This window comes from Nyctereutes procyonoides, unplaced genomic scaffold (genome assembly GCF_905146905.1).
Source record: "Nyctereutes procyonoides isolate TBG_1078 unplaced genomic scaffold, NYPRO_anot_genome, whole genome shotgun sequence".
Lineage (NCBI taxonomy): Eukaryota > Metazoa > Chordata > Mammalia > Carnivora > Canidae > Nyctereutes > Nyctereutes procyonoides.
Window position 1 is genome coordinate 28122754 of NW_026575024.1, and position 26140 is coordinate 28148893.

General features: G+C 51.5%; 2 protein-coding genes across 6 annotated transcripts in view; one reads left to right on the plus strand and one right to left on the minus strand.

Moving 5' to 3' along the window:
- The window catches only part of PSMF1 (proteasome inhibitor subunit 1), a 39667-nt gene extending 35669 nt beyond the window's left edge, over positions 1-3998 (plus strand). For both annotated transcript variants that reach the window (XM_055305081.1, XM_055305072.1), the window contains 3 exons: positions 1540-1593; positions 2932-3090; positions 3573-3998. In XM_055305081.1, coding sequence (XP_055161056.1) covers positions 1540-1593; positions 2932-3090; positions 3573-3624 — 265 coding nt within the window. In that variant the 3' untranslated portion in view covers positions 3625-3998. The remainder of the gene's footprint in view (positions 1-1539; positions 1594-2931; positions 3091-3572) is intronic.
- Positions 3999-17152: 13154 nt separating this feature from the next.
- TMEM74B (transmembrane protein 74B) lies at positions 17153-23385 on the minus strand. 4 transcript variants are annotated; one of them, XM_055305378.1, is made up of 2 exons: positions 23338-23385; positions 17153-18114 (listed from the first exon to the last, which is right to left on the minus strand). In XM_055305378.1, the coding sequence occupies exon 2, from the start codon at positions 18071-18073 to the stop codon at positions 17375-17377; it is 699 nt and encodes a 232-aa protein (XP_055161353.1). In that variant the 5' UTR covers positions 18074-18114; positions 23338-23385; the 3' UTR covers positions 17153-17374. The 4 variants fall into 4 exon arrangements, with proteins under 4 accessions (XP_055161353.1, XP_055161361.1, XP_055161370.1 ...); XM_055305386.1 differs by lacking the exon at positions 23338-23385 and adding an exon at positions 22904-22934; XM_055305395.1 differs by lacking the exon at positions 23338-23385 and adding an exon at positions 22593-22651.
- Positions 23386-26140: the final 2755 nt, after the last annotated feature.

Below are 26140 nucleotides of genomic sequence, written 5' to 3' on the forward strand. Positions count from 1 at the left end.
CTCAGCTCTCCAGTATACCTGGTGTATCAAGGGTGGCAGGATGATAACAGAGGTCACCAGAAACTTCCACCACCAGCTCCATGAACCATGACTTGGGAACAGTCATCTAGGTCAGGAAAAATTCCTTCCCTTGGAAATCTAGCCACATCCACCTAAATTACAGTATCTTTTCTAGCATTATTAGGTAGAACTGACTGAAGAAACACCTCATTTAGACTTTTTTTCCCCAGTTCTTTAACTAAGGGCTTCTTACCTATAAGCATTTATTAGCTGCTGTTTACAAGTTTACAAAGCTCCTAAGGTCTGGCAAGACCCGCCCTCCCCCACCGCTGCCCCACCCCAAACACAGAACTGCCAGGTTCATATTGCTCACTAGGGCTCCATGCAGACTCCAAAGCACACTTTTGCAAATTCTAAATCTTTTTTGTTTTTATTATATCTATATCCTTTATAGAAAAAAAAAACAAAACAGGAAAGTATAAAGAAAATTATCCCAGGAGTAACTATCACTGTTTATATTTTCAGTGTGATTCTTTCTAGTTTTATTTATACATACACACCCACACACACATTTCTCACCCTTGATTTCCTAGACTCTCCCTTTTCCCCCACAGTCAACACCAAAGCATAAACATTTTTTTCTCATCAGTTTAAAACACTCTAAGAATATATGGTCTTCATAATTGCATTTAGGAATATACCATATCTAGCCGCTATCTAGGCCAATTCCAGTTCCCTTGATTAAAGCCTCTATGTGATATTTTCATTTGAATGATGTGTTCTTTAAGACAGATACCTAGATATAAAACTGTTGGATCAAAGAGTTTGAAAATACCTGACTTCTGAAAGATGCATATGTGGTATATACGTTAGACAGTATAGAACTGCTCTCCGGAAAGCATGCCCTCATTTCATGCTCCTAGCTCGTGCATACCCAGGGAGAGCAAAAATGGGCTCTTGGTATGGGGGTGAAAAACTCTGAGGTTGCAGTGGTTTGTGGCCCTCCAGGGGGCTGCAGTGAGTACACAGACTGTACTGGGATTGAGTGTCATACAGAGGCCATCATGGAAAAAGGCCGAGGAGCCCTGTTCTAGCTGTGTGTGGGCACCCATCTCACTCCACTCCTGGAAGCTTTTAAATCTTAGTCTTGGAGTTCTGGTTTTGGTTTTCCAATATTTTCTGATCTAAAAGTTCTTGGTTCTTTACACAAAGTTTAAGAACTTGAGAAATGTGTAAATAAATAAAATTTATCTGGAGGTTACCACAGTTAATATTTGTATTTTTGACAGTCTGGAGATCCTCCTTGTTTTCAGCTTCGTGTTCAGCTCCTTTCCTATTGCCTCTGTAATATTATCAGTGTTGGTCTGTGCCGAAGACCACTTTGAAGTGTCTGGTGTGTTATGGTCTCAGGCACAGGTTTTCCCCTCCCCCCATACCGGGGAATGCATTTGGGCCCTACAGGTGTCAGATTCAAGCCCCTGGGAACCCACGAGCCCAACTGCTCTGGGACTTATGGTAATTGCCCCTTGTTTGTTTCAGGTGTGATCCCCTGGGCCCATTTGCTGTCGGGGGAGAGGACCTGGACCCCTTTGGGTGAGTACTGCTGGGGAGGGGGCAGCAACACAACCTACTCTTGTGACTTTTCAGCCCAGCTCATCTTCTAATCTTAGAGCTTTTCGTCAGACTCCTTTGGGGTGAAGGAGGCTGCTGTGGCTGAGCAGCCAACAAGTCACTGCCGCTGTTCTGCTCTGCTGTGCCCGGAGCAGTGCCAGAAAGCCCTGTGTTTTGGGAATGACTGAGCAAGCCCAGCTAGCAGCCTCTGTCATGCCTTAGCCTACTGGCCCTGGTGGAGGACCACAGCCTCCCTTGGATGGAAGGTTTCTCAGGTGCAGACTGAAGAGCACACGGGGGGGCCACAGACTGATGGGCAGTTCAGGGCTATTCAGAGGTCAACGTTACTTGCTTGGGGGAGTCTCTGTTCCCCATTAGACTGTGTGTGGTGGTTGTCAAGCACCCAACAAAGTCATTACAGCCTAGCTATGCCCTGTCTTCCCTGAATGCTTCTGAGTAGATTTTAACCTCTGCTGCAGAGTGACCCCAACTTGAGCCTTTCTTTTAGACAGTGGGAAATCACAGGAGCCTATAGTTAAGCTGGAACAGTGACCTCAAATTTTGGGGAACATCAGCTCACTCATCCTGCTTTGAGCACAAGGGGTTGGGTCCATGGAACTCCATGCTGACAGGAGCCAGACTTGGGCAACCTACGTGCTGTCATGGATCACCCTGAGCCCCTCTAAGGAAGCACAAGAAAGCCAGCCTTGTGAATTGTCTCCAAGCTACTACTAGTCCTTAGATCTAAAGTAGTACTCTGCAGAGCCTTGTGATGGATTTACATTGACCTTGGCAGGTTCCAGCACCTGTTCTTTTTATTTATTATATTCATTCATTCATTCATTCATTCATTCATTTTGGAGAGAGAGAGAATGAGCAGGGGGAGGCACAGAGGAAGAGGGAGAAGCAGGCTCCCCACTGAGCAGGGAGCCCAGTGCTTGGCTTGATCCTAGACCTTGGGATCACGACCTGAGCCAAAGGCAAACGCTTAACCGACTGAGCCACCCCGGCACCCGTGGCACCTATTCTTGATAAAATTGTCCCCCCTGCAAGTAGGACATGGCAGGAATCTCAATTTTGTGGGTTCAGGGAGCCCGAAGAGCTAGCAGGCCAGGCCATGAGCGTCAAGAAAGGTGTGCTCTTTGCATTCTTGTTCTTGCACACTTCCTGCGCAAGATGGCGCTCAGGCAACCATCCACCTACATCTGCTTGAGCTGTGCAGAGTACATACCCACCCACATTCTTGGTCCCTTTTCCCCTCCTTCGCCCCTTCTCCACAGCTGCTTGCCACTCCTGCTCACACATCTTTTCTTGCCTCAGGTGTCGAAGAGGTGGCATGATCGTGGATCCCCTGAGATCTGGCTTCCCAAGAGCACTCATTGACCCATCCTCGGGCCTCCCAAACCGTCTTCCTCCAGGCGCTGTGCCCCCAGGAGCACGCTTTGACCCCTTTGGACCCATTGGGACCAGCCCATCTGGGTAGGTACTCAGGCCTGCTGAAAAGTAGGGCCTGATGGCAGCTCTGCTCCGTGTTGCAGGAACCAGGGATCTGACTCCAGGTACAGAGTCACCACTGGGCTCCATCCACCACTGCCAAGGGAATGGAGCCTCCTCCAGGCCCCTGCCTGATACTTCCCTGGAGCTCCCGATCCCTCAATGCCTCCCTTCCTCCAGCCCCTCTCAGGGAGCACTCAGAGGAGGAGCTGCTCATACTTGAGGAAATTTAATCTGCATCAGGAACTCAGGATTCCTGGGTGCATATTACTGTCCACATCCTATATAAATCAAGGCCTTGAAAGATGAATTAACTCTCCAAGGTGGGAGAATCAGGATTCAAACCATGACCATAGAGCACATGCTCTTAAACCCCACAAAATCCTGCATTGTTCTGGTGGACAGACTCCCTCAGCTCAGGACCGCATTCATCACTCCCAACTCACCAGCCCCTCTTTCCATTCCAGACCTAACCCAGACCATCTCCCCCCGCCGGGCTACGATGACATGTACCTGTGAAGGCCTCAAGAATGTAACATCCCAGCCTCCCCTCCACTCTCCTGGAGCTGCCATTGCTGGCCCCATCAGCAACCGTGTTCTTGCGGGCTGGGGGCAAGGGACTCTGCCCATGTGTTTGCGGGCCGGCTGGAATTGCCTCCCCCCTGCCTGTCAGAGCCAAAGCACTTGCTGCAGCTTTCCACCTGGCTGCATATAGGTCCCATAGAGAAATCAGTGTTTCTCTCCCCACCAGCTGCCCCATACTTCTCAAAGGAGACTCCGGCAACATATACACTTGGTCCGATGCAGTCCCAGCTGCAGCACTATAAGAACAGAACGCATTTTGGATGTTATTATAAGAACCAAATGTCAATACAAAAATCATGTTGCCAGTCTCCCACTGTTCTTTACTGCCCAGCTTCTTCCATTTCTGACACGTAGAGTTTGTCTTTGTAGGGCTAAATGACTCTTTTCCTACCCGGGGCTTGTTCTTGCTTCTCAGGCACCTTCTCTTCATAGATTGCTTTTTTGCTCCTGACCTCACTAAGTGGGTCCCCATGTGACTGCAGAGATGAAAATGAGGGACTGGAAACCCCATAGGGCCCTAAGGATGACTTTCACAAGGGCAGGCATGTAGCAAAAACCTGTCGTTCGGAGAAGGGCAGAGTCCTCCAGTTCTGCCTGTCTGCACACTCCTCTGGTCTGTCTGTGCCTGGACAATGGCAGCCTCTAAGCAGAATAAACAGACCTGAAGTCTGAGCTCATTTCTGCTACCAACTTAACCCAAGGGGCTTTCCCGTCCACTTTCTTGTGGCCTATGAGATCTGAGGGGCCTTTCCTACTCTAAAACATTCTGGGGTCTGCTTCTGTGTGGCCACTGCTAGAAACTGGAGCAGAGGAAGGAATGAAGTTTTGAGGCTCTGTGTGGCACTTCCCTATGGAAGTCCCCCTCGGGGCCCAGACAAGAAGAGCACAGGAGCATGGGCTCCATCAGAGTGTGGTATTGAACTCCAGAAAGGAGCAGGGAGCCCAGCCTCTGGAAGCCAGTGGCTGTGGTGGATGGAGGAGCTACTAAAGCAGGAAACAACCCAGGGAGGGCCTTTCACCAGGGAGCCCCAGCCTCTAGAAGCCTGTGTCCTTTGTCCAGGACCGCCTGACCTCTGGTGTTCTCCAGATCCTTTTCAGCCCGAGGCCTGACAGACGTGGTCAGTGATGAACCCCTGTGCTGGAGTGGAAAGAGCACCAAAGAGCATCAGGCTCAGAGGCAAGAGGTCAAGGCACTCACTAGTCACTTTCCCTCCGCAACTAGCATTTCATCCATTGGTGGGTCATTTTACATCTCAGCTCCATGGGTTCCTTCCCGGATACTAGGACATAATATTTATCTGTGGGTAGAGGATAAGCTACCAGAGCCTTCCTGAGGTGTCTGCTAATATGCTATAGACTGGAACTGCCTGTCTGCCCTGCCTGAGAGTGGGTTAGGGGTAAACTAAGTTGGGGTCTGGGTCAGGAGGCTAGCATGAGCAGGCTCCCCAGGCATTTCTGGCAGGCCCTATCTCAAGCACCGATCTTGTAAAAGACACTCTTGAAGCCTTTAGAACATTTTCACTCTGGAGAGGGACTCAGAGATTAGGCAGAGCTGCAAATGCAGTCATCAGTCCAGGGCCTGCAGGTAGATGGAGGTTTCTTTTTGGGAACTGGGTCATACCTGCTAAAGAAAGGACTTGGGACACTTCGGTCACACAAGCATCCTTTATTATGAAAGGAAGCATTTAAAGGAACACCACACTAGAAACCATCAGACAGGCAGGGAAAGTAGACCACTTTTAGAACCATGATTCAAGGTAAAGGTGATTGGAACAATAAATTCGCCACTTAGGTTTTCTAGCACTAGAGGTCGAAAGGATGCTCCTATACACAATTCTGTTTTCTGAAAACAAACTTCAGGGATTCTCCTCTGCAGAATCCGCCACTTTTTGCATGTGTCTCCTTGTATCAGGGACACTAAGAAACATAGACAATGTCTTAGTTGTGTGGGTGTAGTGAATGGGGCCTTCAGGAACTTTCAAGTCATGGTGTCTGTGATTGCCCTCTTCTGGGCCACTTCCCCCTCCCAGCTGTGAGCAGTTGCCAAGTAGCCAAAAGGAATGGTATTGTGGATGTGTCTTGTGGAATGGAAAGGTGGGAGCCTTAACAATAAATAACAGCACTTCATAACCTGTGCCTTCTTTAAAAAAAAAAAAAACAGCTTTATTGAGATATATCATATGCTCATAAATTTCAAGTGTGCGTGTCGGTGGTTTATAGTATATTCACAGTGTTGTGCATCCATCAACACATCTAATTCCTGAACATTTTCACCACCTCAAAAAGAAACCCCATACCTACTAACAGTCACCCCCACTAACCTTAGCCTTAGGCAACCCGCTAGTCTTTTTTCTCTCTCAAGATGAGAAGATCTCAAGATCTGTTCTGGACAGTTTGCATAAGTAAAATCACACAATATGTGACCTTTTATGTCTGGCTTCTTCCACTTAGCATTTTCAAGATTCATATCCATGCTGTAGCATGTGTCAGTACTGCATTCCTTTTTATGGCTGAAGAATATTCCATTGCGTGGATATATACCACATTTTCTTCATCCACTTATCAGTTAATGAATAGTGGTTGGGTTTTTTTCCACTTTTTGTTTGTGTGGATAATGGTGCTGTGGACATTTGTGTAATAGGTTTCTTTGTAGACATAGGTTTTCAGTTCTCTTGGGTATATACTTAGGAATGGAATTGCTCGATTGTGTGGCAATTCAGTTTAAACAGTTAACTTTTTGAAGAACTGCTAGACTTTTCCAGACTGCCTGCACCATTTTACATTTCCACTATCAGGGTATGAAGGTTCTGGTTTTGCCAAATTCTCACTAGTACTTGTTAGTCTTCTTGCATATAGCTATCCTAGTAGGTGCAAAGTGATATTTCATTATGGTTAGTTTTGTCTTCTGTTTAAAAAAAAAAAAAGAAAAGAATTTAACCTAGGCTGAGCAAGACAGAGATCAGAACCAGTCACCCCTGGGGTGACCATGGCTGGTGAGCTACAGAGGGATTGGGTTTGACTTGGGACGATTCTGATCAGAATGTGCAGTACTTCTAGGATGTACTTCTAGGGAAGTTCCTCTGACCTTTTCAAGTCTAGTGCAGTTCATGGCACTCTTGCTTGGTTTACAATTTCTGTGTTTACCTAGTTGCTTACAAGGAAAATAAACGTGTGATTCCAAATCCTTATCTTTTGTTGATGTGCCATAGATCACTTGTCCTACCTCTGAGAGCCCCCCACGTCCTCATCTGCTGTTCCTTGCCTTGTTTCCTTCCTACTTCCTACAGCTGGCCATCTTTCTTTTTGCTTCTGTCTACTCTGTGTCTTGTGTCTGGCTGCACCATGGGCCAGGATACAGAGGAATACCACAGCCACAGTTCCCCAGCTTGCCTGAACCTAACAGTCTCCTGAGGTGCTTGGTTAAAAGTTTGAGATGCTCTGGTGTACAATCTTTGTATCACTTCCTTTCACTTGGCTATCAGGTGCAAAGAATTCAGCCAGTCGTCTTGGTTTGTGGCACACGATGACTAATGCATGTTAGAACTCCCTCATTTTGTTTTTCGAGTTTTATCCCTTATACCCACTCCATTCCCTTACACCTATGGGTCACTCACATGTGTTTCATATATGTTTCTAAATATACATGTACCCTTGTAAAATAACATCCATTATATCTTCAAATCATAACAACCATATTGAGGTAGTGTCCTCTTTCTCTAAACCAGAAAAAGAGTTTGAAAAGGTCTAGTAAGCTTGGCTTGCTCAAAAGTCAAGCAGGAGTCTTAAGAATCAGGTGGGCATGGGTATGACTCACAGAATTACCTTTGTTGGCATGTGGCCTTATCTACAAAATGAGCATTACCTCTACCTTCAGGATTGTTGCAGTGTCCAAATAGATACACCAAATAGTGTATCTTAAAAACAGATAGTTGGAGCTCAGTGCCAGTTATTACTGAGGCCATATGGATGGAGGATAAAGGCTCAGCATAAAGCTGCCCTCCAATGCAAGAAACAAGCATTTATCTGGAACCCATGGTGTACTCAACTTTTCTTAAAAAAAAAAAAAGATTGTATTTATTTATTCATGAGAGACACAGAAAGCAGCAGAGACATAGGCAGAGAGAGGAGCAGGCTCCCTGTAAGGAGCCTGATGCAGCACTTGATCCCAGGTCCCTGGGATCACACCCTGAGCCAAAGGCAGACGCTCAACTGCTGAGCCACCCAGGTGTTCCTACTCAGCTTTTCCTACTCATGTAGCATCCTAGCCACCCACAAGGCAAACACTGTTAGCCTCAGTAGTTGACATTCTAGGCTTGCCCCTCTAGGGATGGCAGAACCATGAGGAGAACCTGAGTCAGCCTGGTTCTAAAGCCAGTGCTCTTTTTGTAGAACTGCTATACCCAGATCCCCAGATCGTCTCCAGGGGAGGAGCATGGATCTGTGTGCAGGACCCATTCCTGAAGCTGGAAAGTGAAGTCAGAACTTGTGTGAAAAAGGAACAATGCAGCATAATCCCCAGGATGGTCTAAGACTCTCAGGTGTGCCATGTGTATCTCATGTTGTTGAGCACTTCCATCTATAGCCACAGCGCCCAGAGTACCCACATTAGGAAATTACCCAGCACAACCCCTATTTCAGAGGAAGAAACAGGCCTGTGAAGCCCCTCTGTGAGGGTGAGCTCCTGAGAGCCATCACCAGGCCCAGAGATGGGCTTGGGGTCTGTGCAGGGCTTTGTCACCTGTCCCAAGGGATGCTCACCTCTGCCTTCTAAGTATAGTAGGATCAGAGCAACTCTCTCCATTGGACAGATGAAAAAGCAGGTCCAGAGCAGTTGAGTGGCCTTCCCAAAGCTTCAGACCACAGAAACTGTAGCTCCACTAAACTGCCCAAAACAGTCATGTTGGTCTCATAGGAGTCTCCTTCCCTTCCACCTCCTCCCCTCAGCTAGGCTGAGTGTTAGAGGAAGGGCCATCCAGGTTCAGCACCCTGGTCAGCGCCAACCTTCTCTGCAGCTGCCTTTGGAGGATAAGCCAAACTGTGGCGGCTACTCTCTGATCCAGGATAATCCATTCCTGGGGCAAGCAGGCAGGCATCCGTAAGAGAAAAGGGCCTGGACCTAGGTGTTGTGCCTCTAAGGCAGTCCTTCCCTTCCCTCCTTCAGATTAGAATCACAGGAGCGCAGTCCCAGGACATAAAATTCAAGTAAGAAGCTTATGAAGAAGAGAGGGACAGGTAGAGGGTCTGAGGCATAGTGATCCTGGGCAAGTCCGGGCGCCCTGTGGCTTTCCTCATCAGTAAAATGGGGCTAAAGTTGGACCTGTCTCCCAGATCCTGCCCATCTGTGAGAATCCATGATTCTAAGTGGGCCTTGGGCCTGGCCCAGTTCAGCACTCCCTCTCTAGCCTTCCGCCTTTCCACTACAGAGCTTCCCAACATGTTGAAACTACAGGCCTCAAAGTGACAGCCCACAGCCCAGATCCACCCAAAGACATACTCTTGCCCCCATGTTATTAAATGTGATAAGAGTCCTGATGGCATATTATTATTAAGTTTGAGTCTTGACTCTGCTAGGTATCAGCCTGTGTGACCTTGGGCAAGTCACTTAACCTTAGCTTCCTCATCTGTACAATGGAAGTAATGATAACATCTACTCAGCAAGGTGGTTGAGAGATTTAAGTGAGCTATTAGTGCCAAATGCTTAGAAGAGTGCCTGGCAGAGAACACGATATTTCACTTAAAAATGGGATGACTGATGTATGGAATGCATAACTGATTCATTGAAATGTACAAACACAAAGTATTTTCTTTCATCCAGCTGACCTCTGTCAATGCCCCCTTTCTCATCCCTACATCTACAGCCCTTTGACTCTCAGACTCAGTCCAGTCCAAGTAAAACTTTCCAGCTCATGTGCCATTTTAATAGGTCTCCCCTGACCTCTCAGACCTTTGCTTCTCCTCTGTGGTAGGGTGAGGAGAAGGAAAACAAAAAAGTATCTCTTCATTGGCATGGTGGGGATGGGGTAGGGGAGTGGTGCTCTTGCTCTAGTTCATACTGGGTGGGTTGGTGGTTTTTTTGGTGCTGGGGTCCCCAGTAAACAGCAGGTATAATTTGAGGGTTGATGAGAGCTGTGTCCTGGACCCTCAGAGGGGATTGGGGCTTCTATCTAGTCCACCAGAGGCTCATAGCCCATCTGCTTCTCAGGTTAATGTGCTGGCTACACAGCTACCTGTGCCCCCAACAGCTCCAGCCTCCTCTCCCCTCCCTGCACCAATACTTGGGGCCCCGCCAGCCACAGGGTCCTCCATGTGCCTACCTTTCTAGGGCCTCAGAACACCAGGAAAGAATGCAGGACTGCCCTTCCTACCTAGCAGGACTGCTACCTGTGCCCTTCCAACACCACTGTCGCTTCGAGCCAGCACAGGACACTTCCATGGCCCCCTACATCAGAAATTTTCCAGGTCAGCAACAGACCTCATCTTGTTCACAAACCCCTCCCTCCTGAGCTCCAGAAGACCTATCTCAAGTCCTCTCAAGAGTACTCTCCATACAGTTTGCATCTGTTCAGTACTGGATCCCCAAAACCTAGCAGAGAATTGGTACTCAAATATTTGTTGAAAGAATGAACAAAGAAGGATCCTCAGATGGCCAGCATTTAGATGGTCTGCAGGGCTAGTACTTCAAGTCTCCAGCCAAGAGGCAAAGGTCAGTCCACTTCTTGAGGGTGCACCTAATCTCCTGGAGTGACTTGGGAAGCCCTGGGCAGGGGCTGGGTGGATATCTGGGCCCAGGAGGCGGCATCTCATCAGACACTCTCATGTCCTCAGTTTTGACTGTCAACAGTTTTCAAGCCATGGGATAATCCCTGTCAGTATCCTTTTACCCACAATGTCCAGATGTCCAGTTGCTCCTGACAAATGAGGAGCCCTAGCAAGCCTGAGCCCATCCTCCACAGGGCACCAGCCAGCCAGAGCTGAGCTGAAGCAAGCGCCCCTTTAATCCTGCCACCAGTGTCCACAGCTTCTTTCGTGAATGTCACCTGGTAGGCCCTGCTTTCATCTTTGATGGGAAAGGGTGAGGTGTTTCAGGAGGAGAGTCAGGGGGCTAACAGGTGAGTCAGCAATAGTGACAACTCACCTGTGGGCCCCTTACCCTCAGGAGTGGCTTTAGTGAAAGAAGATGTGGACACAAAGAAAGGAGCCAAAAAGGAGGAGGATAGGGAGATGGGAAGAGAAGAGGGGAGAGGGAGGAACGTGGCCCTTTCTGAAAGCCCTTGACACTAAGTATTGGCCCCCATGCCCCACTCCCAGGGAAAGACCAGCATGGCAACCCCTTCTTCTGCCCTCCCTGCTCCCCTGGTGGGGCCAGCTTTCCTACCAGAAGATCCTTCCATTCACTAACCTTCCCCTAGGCCCAGCTGAGCAGCAGTCAGCACCTTGACCTTGGCAGCTTGAGGGCGTAGAGGAACGGGCTGCCAAGACAGAAGCCTGGAGGTTAAGGTCCTGTCCTCTGGCTGCAGCTGGAAACCACAGTCCCGTGGACTGGCCTCCACAGTGCCCATGTTAACCGCTACAGTACATCTGCCATCAGAAGAGTCTTCCTTCCACACACATCTGCAGGCCATCATGATGGTTGGCAGCGAGCTCTCACCATGTACCAGGCCCTGTGCCTTGCCCTATACCACTGTGAACTCAGACTCCTCATAACAACTCTGTGAGCTGAGGATTGTGACACGCCCACGATGACATGCCTCCCTTCAGCATGCCTCAGCACAACACCCCAGCACAGAACCTACAGATCTCCCTCCCCTTTCTTACCCTCCCAGGTAAACCCCGAGCTTTGTATTTCACTGAGCCTCTGCCCGTGCTGTTCCCTGCCCAGTATACCCTTCTCCCCCATGTCAGGCACTCTCATATCAGACAAGACCTCCCTATTTAAGATGCTATTAGTCATCTCCCTTCCAGGAAAGCCCTTTCTGACCCCAACTCAATCAGATACTTCCTCTGTGCACTTGTGTGTGTGTGTGTGTGTGTGTGTGTGCACGCACAGCCTGACATGCACTGTTCTGTTTCCCCAGGCAGTCTGTGACTAACTTAGGGACAGGGGCATGTGTCCCCACAGTACCTTCCCAGGGAAGAATGCTGATGAGATGCGAATGAATGAGTGTGAATAGCTCATTGTATTGGCAATTATGAAGTGCCAGGCACTGGGCTCAGTGTGCTACAGGTATCTCATTTACTGCTTGCTATGCCTTCTGGGGAAGGTGGTGTTATTAGTGCCCCCGTTTTACGGATGAGGAAGCAGAGGCTCAGAGACATTAGACATTAACCAAGCATCCAGGCAATCAGATTCTGAAGCCAGGGGATCCCTGGGTGGCTCAGCGGTTTGGCGCCTGCCTTCGGTCCAGGGCGTGATCCTGGAGTCCTGGGATCAAGTCCTACATCGGGCTTCTGCATGGAGCCTGCTTCTCCCTCTGCCTGTGTCTCTCCCTCGCTCTCTCTCTCTGTGTCTCTCATGAATAAATAAATAAAATCTTAAAAAAAAAAAAAGATTCTGAAGCCAGTTTCCAATACACTGATGGGCCATCTGTCAACCTCCACCATGAAATTTGAGTAGGGACAAAGCTCAGAAGAAGTATGGGGCCTCCTGGGAGAAGGAAGGCAATAATCATGCCAACTGCAACACCATTCAGATATCCTGGACCTCCTCATTTGCTCCTGGATGACCTGACCCAGGAAAAGGAATGATCTGGGGAAGAGGGGAATGAGGGAGATACAGAGGGCCAGGCTCCAGCCATTGGGACATTGGCTCTCCTTAATGAATGGGGGTTGAAAGCTAGAGGGGAGACTCTTGATTAAATCCTCCCAACTCTACTATGCTCCATCCCTAAAGATACCCAACACCTGATGAGTAATCTAACTCCACTAACAAGGAGCTCCCTACCACTCCAACCAGGACAAGGTCTCAGCAAGCTCCTCCCTCCTTAGCTAAAACCTACCTCCTTGGGAATATCACAGGGAGTCTACTCTCTCTCAGAAAAATCAACAGGCTCAGATGGAGGGCATCTCCTTGACTTTGTCAGCATGACCAACACCCTACTTTCCTCACCGACAGAACCCATAGACAGAACTCCACTTCCTGTGGCTTCTTCATAATACCTCCCTTCCCTCTCCCTCCTCCTGCCCTTCCAAAGCTCTCTAGACATGGAGTAACATACTCTTAACTTTGAAATGTCCTCTGCTTTTATTTCCTGATCTCCTCAGTCCCCAAACAAGGCAGAGTGGCAAGGTTCCAATTTCATTCTGGAGGACCAGAGAGGGAATGATGGCCCAGAGGCCCACAGGGAAGGGGTGACTTACAGGACCTGGCTCATCTGGTTCCCAGCCAGGACCACACAGTTCCCCTCCCAAGATGCCAGTTGGAAAGACTCTGTGGACATCTCCCGCGCCTACCCCCACCCCACAGGGAAGCAGGAAGAATGGAGACACCAGGATAATAGGGAAAGGGTAAACTTGACTGTTGCTGTGAGGTTAGCATCCTGGGAACTGCAAGGCCTGTGTCTTCTGGAGAAAGAGGGTACGTTCTCAATAATCCAGAGGTTGCTTTAGTTTGGAACTGCTTCAAAAGAGCATATGTCCTGGCTTCCGAGCTAGGTCAGACGAGAGGATGTCGTGTGAATGTGTGTGCACAGCCACATGTGTGCATGCAGAGGTATGTGCTCCTGCACGTATGCGTATGTGTACATGTGTACATGTACTTAGGGGGGACATTTTAAAGAGAATCCCAGAGAAGGTGACGCTTATTCTCAAGGAAGGCAGCAGTTATGAGGAATCTCCTCAACAAGACTGGGGAAAAAGGGTCTTCCTCCATCAGAGAAAGTCCTCTACCTCTCCCACATAATAAAGCAGTACCAAGGGCCTGAGAGAGGAGGCAGATAGGTTTCCAAGCTCCAACTTCAGGTCCCAGAGACAACTCTGTCCCTACTTCCAGCCATGGGATCTTCTTCTGCATGACTGTCTCCCATCCCTAAGTGGGGCTCTAGGAGCTGAGGCAGGGTCTGTGGGTCTCTGGGACCCAGCAGGGCCTGGGTCAGTGCAGCAGACAGGAAACTTTGGTTACGTTCATTCATTCAACAGTAAACACCTACCGGGTGTCAAGCTGTGTTCCAACCCTGGGACTATGAAATGCCAGCCCTCCTGTTGCTTGCAATCCAGTGGGCAGGTGGTGGGAGAGATAGACAATAAGTAAGTATAAAACACAGCCAGCTGAATGGCAATTAGTGCTCTGGAGAAAAATCAGGGAAGAAAAAGAATGATGTTGGAGTGGGGGAAAGGTGCAATTTTAAATAGGCAGTCAGCAGAGGATTCATTGAAAAGGTGATACTGAAAAAAAAAAAAGAAAAGAAAAGGTGATACTGAATAAAGCCCCTAAGGAGGTGAGCGAGTGGACCTTGCACATTTTAAGGGAAAATGCCTTTTTGGTAGAAGGAGCAGCAAGTGCAAAGGCCCTAGAGGTGGGAGTGTGCCTGGCAGGAATGGCAAGGAGGCAAGTGTGGATGGAGAGAGCAAAGAAGCAATGGGTGAGAAATAGGTTAGAGAGGCATAGGAGCCAGATTTCGTAGGGTTTCATGGGCCACGTGGGGGATGTACCCATGTCTGGGGGACCTGAATTTATGCAATTTCAGGGGATATTCTATTCTTTATTCTTTAAGGAATAAAGAAAATTAAAATTACAAATAAAACTGACTCAGAGCCTTGGAGGGGCCTAGGGCAAGTGAGGGACCTAGACAGTATATCGACCTCTGGCCAAAGGGAGAATTTTGGCTTCTGCCCAGAGCGAGAGGGAGCCATAGGAGGGTTTTGAGCAAAAGAGTGACCTGACCCAATTAAATCTGGCTGCAAAGTGGAAGGCGAAATGGACACAGAGTGGACAGGAGAGAAATTCAAATTCCAATGAGCAATGTGGACCAGGTAATTGTAGCTGAGGGGTGGGCAGGGGGCAGATTCCTAACACAGAACCAACCAGCTGTGCTCATGGGTAGGATGAGAGGTATGGGAGGAGGCAGGTAGAAAGTGGGCCTGGCGTTTAAGGCCTAATCCAATTATCCCCCAACTGAGGTGGGGAAGGAGTGAGCATATTGACTGGACTTCATACATCTCCCACTTCACTGATAAAGAACACTACTCAGAGAGCTTGCCCAAGGTCATACAACCAGTAAATGGCAGAGCCTGGACTCAAAGCCAGGTTTTACCAACTCCAAAGTAGATATCTAACACACTAGGGAAGCAAGGTTTGGGGGACCCTAGTAGCATATCGGGTAGGAGAGGCAGTTCCTGGAAGTGAGGCACGGTCCAGTGACCACAGGGTCTCCTGGGACCACTTCACACCTACCGTCAAAAAACCTGCAAAGAATGTTCTCGGCACCGTGCACCATGCTCCTCCCTGATTCCTTCCTAAACCTGTTTCTGCCCCACCGTCTGAGAGAGCTCAGCTGCAGTCTTGGGGAAATGTTTTTGGCATCTCTCAAGTTTTCTTAATTCACTGACAAGGTAATGACTGCCTTGATCCATTATACGAATTTTCTAAAGGAGTTTCTGCATTAGGATGCAAAGCAGGCTCTCTGGCTTCAAGAAAACCTGAGATTCCCGGGATTTCATCTTCTAACAGATTTAGCCCTTAAATACAATTCACTGCCTTCAAACTGATCAGAATCGGTGGCCCCATATGCATCCACTCAACAAGTTTGTGTCAAATGAGGCCCCCGCCGTCATGTAATCCATGTGGCTTGGACCAGTATTTCTGTTATCATCGCTGTGGATTTTGAAAGGCCTCAGCCCATCCTTTGGGATGTTCAGCATGGCTGCAGTTTACCTAGAAGGGCTCCTGCCACTCTGTGCATCTACTCTTCCCTTGGAGCGCGGGTGGGGGGAATAGAAACATCAGGGAAGCCCCGGACTTGTGAAGCTTTTACCAACTCCGAGGCTTTGTTCTTTTGAAACCATACCCCTTCGGCACCAGGAACAGGACCCAGCAGACCAAGCTGAAGAGCCCTTGTCCCCTCTAGTCCTCCCCCAGCCCGCTGCTCCTGGCAAAATCTGCCAGCAGGAGCAGATATTTGATCTGTCCTAGAAGCTGTGATGTTTCATTGCCCAGATGTTCGGCTCCCGGGAGGGAAGGCTCAGGCTACAGCTAATCAGGGCTGCTCTAGCCTACAGACCCCATCCCTACCCAACCCTCCCACCCTCAAGGGACAGTTAGCAGCCAGAGCCCACATGGCCAACTGAGATGGAGTGAGTTGGATCTGCATGGGGTCAGGGGGCTCTTGGAAATGCCCCCCCCCCTTAGAGTCTTCACACCAGCAGGGTGGAGAAGGCACACACTCTCAAATCCCCCCAGGGCAGTTCACATGGGGCCATGCCTCCCCCAGTCCCCAAGTACCTGTATCTCCCTGCCCCCTAGGGCCCTCTTCCTTTCCTTGTCAGTGGTTTAGAGAATCTGGACAGAGCCTGCAAGCATGCCACAGAAAAAACTGAATGGTGGTCACTGCGGCTGGAGCTTCTAGGCCACCAGAATGTGCCTGATTTCTTCCCAAATACATAGGGGCTCGCTTTACTGCTGAGGGGGAGAAGGGAGGTTATAAATTCAGCATGAAAATCATTTTGTCTCTGCTACCAGAATAAGGTCAGGCCCAGACATAATATTGAGAAGGGGGAGGTAATGGAAGCCCATATCATCTCCATGGAAACACAACAAAGCCCTCACCCTTTCTTGGATGAAAGACCTCTCATGTCTATGGGGTTGGTGAAAACTGGGCACCTGACTTTGCAAAATGTGCACTAAGATCTGGTCACTGCGGGTAATTTGATCCCAAGACCAAAATCAGGCGGTAGCAAACTCTGGATTTGAACTAGCAAACTCTGGACTTGAACTCAGCCTAACCAGGGGGCCTTAGCAGGGCTCTTCAGCAGGACTGTGCGAGCTGCTGGATGTCCAACAGGGGGTAGTCATCAAAGTGGGGCTAGAAAATGGCAAAAGAATGGTGAACAGCCACCCTCCTTTCCTGCAGGAGTGGCCAGATGCAGAGATCTAGTGGGCTCCTCTTCCTAGGGCAGAACTGGAGGGGCCCCGGGGATCATCCAGCCCACCCCTCTCACTTCCCAGGCAGAGGGACTGCAGGCTGGAGAGGGAACGGTCACCTCAGCATTGATTTCTCCTCTCATCGGGAGGCCACCTCCCAGCAGACAGTCAGTGCTGAGAGGGCATCCCCTCCAAGGTCGCCCAGCACCCACACCTGGCTGATGAGGGCAACAGAGATCCTGGAACTCCCCAAGGCCTGGGGAACAGGATGGGCAGCCTTTCAAATGGCTCTCAATTCTCCAAAATGCCAAGAAACCTTGAAACTTCATCCTCCAAGGGCAGCGTTTCCAAACTTTTGTATTTTTAGCAGCAGAAGCCATCCTCCAAACAGACCTTATGCAAAACCTCAAGCTGCAAACAGATCAGGGGGCCACTCTGGCACGTGCAGCCCGGTCCTGACCCCAGGACTCCCCCCACCCCCACCAGCACCCAAGGCTCCTTCTGCAGGGCCCTCCATGGAGCTCAGTCTGCAACGCCAGACTCGGGGCGGCGGCCGGGAGGAAGCTTGTCACCCTGCAGCCGAAGCAGCCAGACAGGGTGAACTCTTCCTTAAGACCCCTGAAAGGTGTGGCTGCTCTCCGAGACCTGGACGACTTCGTTCTCCACCAGAGCCTGGCCACCCTCCCCATTGAGCTGTCTCATGCGCAGGTTAATAGAGCCGTAGGTCTTCCCGGAGCCCCTGCCGGGGACGAAGGTGGGCCGGCGGTACAGCTCACCCTTGCACAGGGAGACCATCAGCAGGACTGACAAAAGCATGCCGCCCACTGTGAGCAGCCCCAGGCCCGCGATGATGCACCTGTCCAGGTGGGAGCCCAGGCGGGCATAGTACGTCTCCAGGCGTTCCATCTCCCGCGCTGTCACCGTGTCAGGGTTGACACGGGCCTCCCGGGGGATGGCGTATGCTGTCACCACCAGGAGGATCCCGCTCACCAGGAAAACCAGAGCAGAGACGAAGCCATAATCCACTGGGCGGCTCACGGGCTCTAGGCCGGGCCCCTCTTCTGATCGCAGGGATAGATCGTCCCGCTGGGATCGGGGCTGTGAGGGGATGCCCCCCGGGGGGCTAGGGGACTGGCCCAGTCTGGTGTCCCCAGGGTTCTGGAAATGGGTCTCATGCTCCTCTGAGGAAAAGCAGACGTTCTCCACACCTTCCCGGGGCGGAGCCACTGGGCCCAGAGGAGCGGGTCTCCTTGGGATCTGGGGGCCATTACGCAGTGTCTTCAGTTCCAGACCGGGGGGAGATGCCATTAGGAAGGAGGGCCCCCGCTCATCCCTTGGCCCCTTGGCAGCTGGAAGAGAGGAGAGAAAGTCAGTCAAATTTAACACACCTCTACCAAGAGCCTGCTGGCGCCAGACATCACACTGAGGCCAGGAGCAATGTGAGGGTGTCCTGGGCACCGTTCCCACCTAGGGGAGCCAGCCAGGCAGAAATGAAGATGGGGAATCAGACAATGGAAGAGCAGTGCCATCCCATCCAGGTCAGGATGCTGCTTCACCACTGGCTGGCGCGTGGCTTTGGGCAATTTACTTATCCTCTCTGGGCCTCGGCTCCCTGTCTATGAAGGGACAATAATACTACACCTCCCTACTTAATGGGACTGGTGTCGGAACTGAAATCATCCACATCAAGGACTCAGAAGTGTAAGTGCTCAGTTATCATTCAGACAGTGGACATCAGGTACAGATCCCAGCTCCGCCACTCGAACTGGGGCAGGTGATGTGACTTCTCTGGACTCAGTGTTCTCATCTGTTGAATGGGAATAGGCAAAACGCCTCCCTCCCAGGGTTGATGTAAGGATTTCATAAAATAATGTAAGGCCTCAGCCAGTTAAATTAATGGACATTGTTGTGATGAAATGAGGGTGACTTCACGCAGGGTGGGGCGCGGGGCAGAGATGATGAAGATGGTGTGAAGACAAAGAGAAGAAAGGGAAGTTTCTAGGAGTTGCTAGCATTTGAGCCGGACCTCAGAGGATGAGTGGGCAATCCCCCCGCAGTGAGCGGAGGTGAGGACATTCTAGAGAGGGGTGCCTCAGATGTCAGCTGGCACCAGTTCCCCAAGGATGCTAGAGGCCAGGCCAAGGAGCCAGGAAGGCTAGGTGTGGGCACAGGGAGTACTGACATCTGCCTAGGTTTCAGGGAGCTCTCTCAGACTCCTGCGTGGAGCCCATTGGAGAGCCATGAGGTCAAAGCTGAATGCCTTTTATGGAAGTAGAAGATGGGGGGGGCACCTGGAGGGGCAGAAGGGGAGCTGAGGATGGGGGACGGAAGGGGGCACTGCTGCTCAAAGAGGAGATACACCACCCAAGCATCCGAACATACACCCACACACACAGACAACACATATGCATTCCTGTCAAAGAATGCCAACTTCAGCCAATGGACCATATTTGGCTCAGAGAAGTTTTACTTTTTTGTTGTTTCTGGTCTGTTCATTTGTTTTTGAAGTAGTTGCCAATATATAAAAAGCAAAAGATTTTACATTTTAAACTTTGGATTCCTGGCTTCTCTTGCAAAATGGAAGAATCTGGCCAACGTAGGTCCTCATTCCCTCACGACCACACTCAGCTGGACTGGATGATGTGTCCTCCCGTAGGCAGATCCAGTGCTGCCCCCGCTCCCAGCTCTCAGTTCAGGCCCCTTCCCCACCTGACCCCACTGCAGAACTCCTTTGTTCCCTGTACACACCAACATCCTGGGGGCACATATATACCCAGGGCTCCAGGCACACAGACCCAAGTCCCCATGCTGCACAGAGACCCCCAGGTACAGAGTGGCTCACACGCCCTGGTGTGCCGACACATATACACATGATTCTAGATGTTTCTCTGCATTGCCATGCCTGAGTTTATCCTCCCGTGCCCTGTGGTTCTGTGTGTGTGTGTGTGTGTGTGTGTGTGTGTGTGTGAGAGAGAGAGAGAGAGAGAGACAGAGACAGAGACAGAGACAGAGAGAATGAGAAAGAGAGAAAGAATATGAGCAAATGAAGGTGCAATTGAATGGAACAAATGAATGAATGAAACTCAGAGCCCCAGTGCAGGAAGGCACGTTTTTCAATCTTTCTGATCTTCCTTCCAACGTGGACTTTGCAGCAGATACTTCCTCTTAGCACACACAGGGCCTTTCATCTGAGTACAAAGCCTGTTTCCACTTACACCCATTCCTACCACCACGTCTTTCCCGAGTTCCAATTTAATGAACGTTTACTGAGCACCCGCCTGCCCTGTGGCAGACTCTCCTGTAACCATCACCAGCCCCATGAGCAGGAATTACTATCTCTGCTTTACAGACTGTAGCCAAGATCCCCCGGCATGCATGTGGGGGCCAGAAGTTGAATAGTTTCCCTAAGAATTGTTACCACCTACAAACCTGCGGCCCCACCTTCCCCTGAACAGGTGGCATCATTCCACCCTCCCTCCCTGGCTCTTCCAGCCCCCACTCGTAGATTCTACTTTGTCCCACTGTTTAAGGCCACAGTGAGCAGCTTGAGGGCAGGGATGTGTCTGAGTCCCATCTGGATCCCAGCCCCCTTGGCTTGGAACACTGCCAGCGCTCAGGAATGGCTTGGCAACCAGCCCAGGCAGACAATCCCTCCCCAACCCAGGGTGGCGGAACCCAGGGTAGCGGGGTACCTACTCAGAGCCAGGCTCTGCCCAGACTGTTCCCACTTTCCAGTAAACGGTGAGTCGAGATGTGGTGTGCTGGCTGGCTTTTTTACTCTTGGTACCAAACACATTTTCCTGAGTGCCACCACAAACAGGGAGGGGCAGTCGCCATTCCTGTCCAGTGGGTGTCCGGATGTGCCCCTTTCCACACAGATCTTCAGCACCCCCCACAGAATTCAGCTCCTGGAGTGGCGGAAGAACTCTCCTCCCAGACCAGCATGTTCATGCCTCCATACCCCAAGGAAACTCAGGGCACCCAAATTCTGGGAGCAGGGACCCAAAACTTTTTCTGAGGATGCCAGAGTTAGGAAAGGGGCAGAGAAAAAAAGAGGCGCCCTGTCACCTAGAGTTGTGATGTCTCCCACCCAGATTCAGACATTCCCAGCAGTTATACAAGGGCATGCCCAGTTACCCCCACACAAGCGGAAACAGACATACTGACAAAGATGCTGGTGGCCACTGCTCACCGCCCCCCTCCCAAGGGTACCGGTAACACTCCGATTTCATCTGCAGTCCAACAGGACCTGAAGGACGCACCCTAGTTCCACATTCACACCCCGGGACCTTTTCCACAGGCAGCACCCACAGACCTGGGAGGCCACGCAGTATTGACCCACAGGTCCGCAGACCACGTTGGGACTCACACCCAGGGAAAGGGCAGGGCTGGTCAGCACACGCAGTCAACTGCCCCCGGGACGGCACCCACCAAGACCCGCCCAGGGCCCAGCACCCCAGTCCCCCGCCCCGTGCTCACTAACACGCGGGGAGACAGACGCACAGCGGCCGCGGGTGAAGCTTCACAAAACCCAATCGATACACACACGCACGAGTTGTACACAAAGCCTCGGGGCGCGCACATACGCATACGCAGGTCCACGCTGCTGGACCCAAAGTTCCGCGCAGAAAGCCCTGCAGCCCCGCCGCCCGCCGGCCCGCAGCTCACGCGCCCCGCTCCTGCCCGCGGCCACAGACCCCGCCCGGCCGGGCCAGGCCGGACCGGGCCGGGCGGCGCCGGGAGCAGGGCGGCCAGGCGGCCCAGGGAGGCCCGGCCCCGCACCGACCGGCGTGCGCCCGGGTCCCCTCGCCGCGTGTCCTTCGGCCGGGCCGCGAGGTCAGGCGAGCTCCCCGCGCCGGCCCTCCGCGCCCGGGGCCCTCGGCCTCCCGCCGGCCCCCGCCGCCCCGTCCGCGTGCGTACCTGCGCCGGGCCTCCCTCCCCGGCTCCGCGCGCGGGAGGCTCCCCGCCCGGCCCTCCCGGGGCGCCCGCCCGCCGCCGGTGTCTCCGCTGCGGCGCAGCCCGGGCGCGCGCGGGCCCGGCCGCCGCCGCCTCGCCCTCCCCGGCTGCCGCCCCCTCCCCGGCCCGGCCCGGCCCGGCCCGGCCCGGAGCCGCTGCCGAGGCGCACGTACCTGCTCGCGCCGCGCGGGGCTCTACGGCGGCGGCCGCTGGGGGCTCCGGGAGGGAGGGGCAGGGGCGGGGGCCCGGAGCTCCCGGTGCGACCGATCGAGCTCCGCCCGCGGCCGGCGAGGGCGCGCGGAGAGTTCGCGCGGGGAGGGACCGGGAGGCGGCTGGCGGGCCGGGTGGCGGGCCGGCGGGGGATCGGGCTCCGGGCCCTCCCCGGCCCCGGAGCGCTTATCTGTTCGTCGGCGCCCCGGCTCGGGAATTGAAGGTCTGAGCCCGCGGGGCTGGGTGCAGGGGCGGGGCGCGGGGGTGGGTGCCGAGGGAGACCCCTCCCCCGCCGTCTGCCTCCCCCCAGCCCCTCCCTGGGGCGCTACTGCGGCGCACAGCCGGGTCGCCCCCTCCGCCCAGCTCGCACAGCCCCGGGGTGGGACCCGGGTCCTCTCCCAGGTCCTTAGGTCGGGACGGTGTTCCCAGGCGCGTGCGGCTCCGTGGCTCAAGGGCGCCACCTGAAGGCTGAAAGGAAGCTCCTGACGAACCCTCCCCCTTCCCTGCTCTTTGTGGGACGGTGGGGCGCAGGGTCCGCGGTAGGAGTTCTCCTGGGGAACTGCCGGTGGCCGCACACAGCGCCGCCCGTGCCTCCTCCCCGGGGAAGCCTGCCTCGGGCCCCTTCCCTGGGCTGGCCCTCTGCGCACATTGTTGCTCTGACCTCTGAAAAGTTATTTTCTCTGCGTGCCAGCGTCCTCCGGGGACTGGCCGCTCCCAGAGGACAGGGCCCCTCTCTGATCCCCTCGAGCCCAGCGCAGTGTGCGCGGATGTGCGCGGGTAGGTTCTCGCTGTTTCCTTTACAGGCCGGGACGAAGGCGGAATCAAGTGAAGTGCCCAAAGCCAGAAGGTGACGGGGACATCCCGTCTCTGGCCCGGGACAAGCCCCCAGAGAAGTTCAGTGTGAAGATGATGGAGTTTCCAGGAAGGCGTAGAGGCCAGATCACTTGCGTGTCCTCAGCTGAGTCCTCTCACCTCTGTGAGCCTCAGTGTTCACCTCTGTCAGCGGGATCATGAAAACGAAGGCTCTGGGAGGCTTTCCGAAGATCAGCCGGGCGTTGGCCACTGAAGGGCAGGCGGATGAGGATGTCCCGTCCTGGCTCCTCTGCCACCTCATGGGAGAGCCTGACATGTCCTGCCCCAGAGGTCTGTGCAGTCCGTGCCAACCAGGATTGCTTGCCTGGAAACTGGGGGCATTTGCCTTTGAGGCTGGTGTGGTGGAGACCTGGGCGGGACCTTGGGGATGGGGACGCTTCGGTCCCTCCTTCCTGCCCTAGAGTCCTTGTTCAGGACTTGGAGTGGAAGCTGGCTGGGGCGCCAGACTCCCGTGTGCCTGCCAGCACCGCCCCCGCCGCACCTGCGTGGTCTTGCGCAAAGGGCGCCAGAGCTTCTGGAGCCCAGCTTCTCACCTGTGAAATGGACATAGTAAGGGCTCGGGCGATTGGCTGAGACCTCCCTGTAAGGCACTCACTGTTCCCTCCCACAGTCATGCATAGTCCTGCCTCAGAGCCTTTGCCTGCTGTTCCTTCTTCCTGGGACACTCTTCCCCCTGATAGCCCCAGACCTCACCCCCCTCTTCCTTCGAGTCTTTGGTCAGACGTCACCTTCTCAGAGATACCTTCTCAAACCATCATTTTTTTGTTGTTTTTAAGATTTTATGTATTTATTCATGAGAGACACAGAGAGAGGCAGAGACACAGGCAGGGGGAGAAGCAGGCTCCCTGCAGGGAACCTGATGTGGGACTTGATCCCAGGACTCGACCTAAGCCGAAGGCAGACCCTCAACCACTGAACAACCCAACCGCTGAGCCATCCAGGTGCCCCCAGACCATCCTTTTAAAACTAGCAGGGCCCGGCACCCTTTAATCCTTAAAGAGAGTGACTCTGACTTCTCCATAGCATTTATCAACTCCTGACATTAGCTTATTTCTTTGTTTTTGTCACCACCACCCCCCCCACACTAAAAAGTAACTACCAAGAAGCAGAAGCTTGGCCTGTTTCCCTTCCTCCTGGATCCCCAGAGACTAGAAAAGGGGCCTACTCATAGTAGGCCCTTAATAAATATTTATTAAATGAAGAATGGAGAAAAGGAGCACATATTTACTGAGCACCTGTTATATACTGATTAACTAGGTAAACTTCAGCCCTACCCTCAAGGTGCTCATATTCTAATGGAAGGAAAGCATGAGAAAATGTAACACTGCTACGGTAGTAAGTGCCACAAAGCAGAAGGACATAGTGCTGTGCCGAGCCTGTGACAGGGTGCTGACCAAGTCTAGGAGATGGAGATGGCTCTCCTGCAGAAACAAGGATTGGGCTAAGGTCCAAAGGATGAATTGCAGCAGTCTGATAAAGAGGGTAGAGAAAAGAGACCTGCCCAGCAGGGGGACTGGCATGCATAAAGGCCCTGGGAGAGGAGAAGGATGGTGTGAGGCTTAGCAGAGCCAGGGCGGTTGCCATGGAGGAACATGGGAGCAGAGGAGGCTGGACTGTCAGGAAGCCAGGTGGCTGTAGGGCTCATAGGCCAGGGAGTTGGTTCTGACCCACAGAGCAGTGGCAGCCACTGATCTATCTGTGTGAGTAAAGGGTTAACAAAACCTCTTCCTCTTTTGCCTGAGAATTTGACCTTTGGTTAACTATCTAGCTCTGTTTCCTTGGAAACAGATAAACATATGTCCACTAGGTTACTAGGCAACATAGCTATGATAAAAATGACCCCTGAGGAAGAGGCTGGAATGATCCACATAGTAATTGATTAGAAGTGGAAATGTCAGGGGCGCCTGGGTGGCTCAGTTGGTTAAGCAGTTAAGTGTCTGACTTCTGCTCTTGCCAAGATCTCAGAGTCCTGGGATCTAGCACTATGCGGGGCTCACTGCTCAGCAAGGAGTCTGCTTGTCCCTCTCCCTCCCCTTCTGTTCCTTCCCCTGCTTGTGCTCTCTCTGTCTCTCTCAAATAAATTAATAAAATCTGTTTTTTTTAAAAAGGGGAGAAATCAGTATGAACTCATGTTTAACTTAATTTAGATGCAGAAGATTACATACAGAAATATTTATAGATATGTGTATGCACACAGGTTCGTATACACATGTACATTTCCTCTCTCTAGCAGCTCAGAGAGCCTGGACAATGATGCTGCACAGTATCGAGCACACACCGTGCCCAAACTTGGTTTCTAATACCATTCACCAACACAAGGAACCAGGGAGAAATGGCTGATTCTGGGACGGGAGCAGGACATACATGCTGCTGGAGAGCATGGAGTGCCAGGAAGTAAAGAAGTCCTTCAATACACAAACACACATACACATACACATACACACAATGATGAGGATGTGTCAAAGGACATAAGGAGCACCTAAAAGAGCTTTCAAAAGCTGGACAATTTCAATCAAATAAAATAAAGTATTATTGAATTGTAACCTAAAATATAACAAATGAAAAAAAAGAGGGGGGAGAAAAGATAAATCTCCCACAAAGAATTCCAAATATATAGATACTCCATCCCCAAGAAGCGGAATATAACTCCCCAGTTCTGAAGTGTGGGATGAGTATGGTCACTTTCAGGGCGTACAGTATGAAGAGGGGATAACTTTACAGAGGAGAAATGTGACAGATATAACTACCTCTGCCACATGATCAAGGTCAACATCAACAGACAGATTATGTTGACAGCCTGTACCCTTGATATGATATCATGAGAATGGCACTTTACCTCTGCAGTCTTCCTCCCCAAATCCACAATCCCAGTCTCATTATGATATAAACATCAGACAAATACCAATTGACAGACATTATACAAAATGCCTCATCAATTCTCCTCAAAATGGTCAAGGTCATCAAAAACAAGGAATGTCTGAGAAACTGTCACAGCCAAGAGGAACCTAAAAGGATGTGACAACTAAATGTAGTGCGGTATCCCCAGTGGGATCCTGGACAAAAAAAAGGACATTAGGTAAATACTAAGGAACTCTGGATAAATATGGACTTTGGCTAACAACAATGTATCCATATTGGTTCATTGGTTGTAACAAATGTCTTGCACCAACGTAAGATGTTAATAAGAGAGGAAACTGGGTGCCAGGTATATAGGAACTCTTGTACTACCTTCCCAATTTTTCTCTAAATTTAAAATTGTTCTTAAAATAATTAAAAAAAAAAAAACAAGGGTTGAGAAATTGGTAACCTACGTCTGGAAGGAATAATAAATACCTG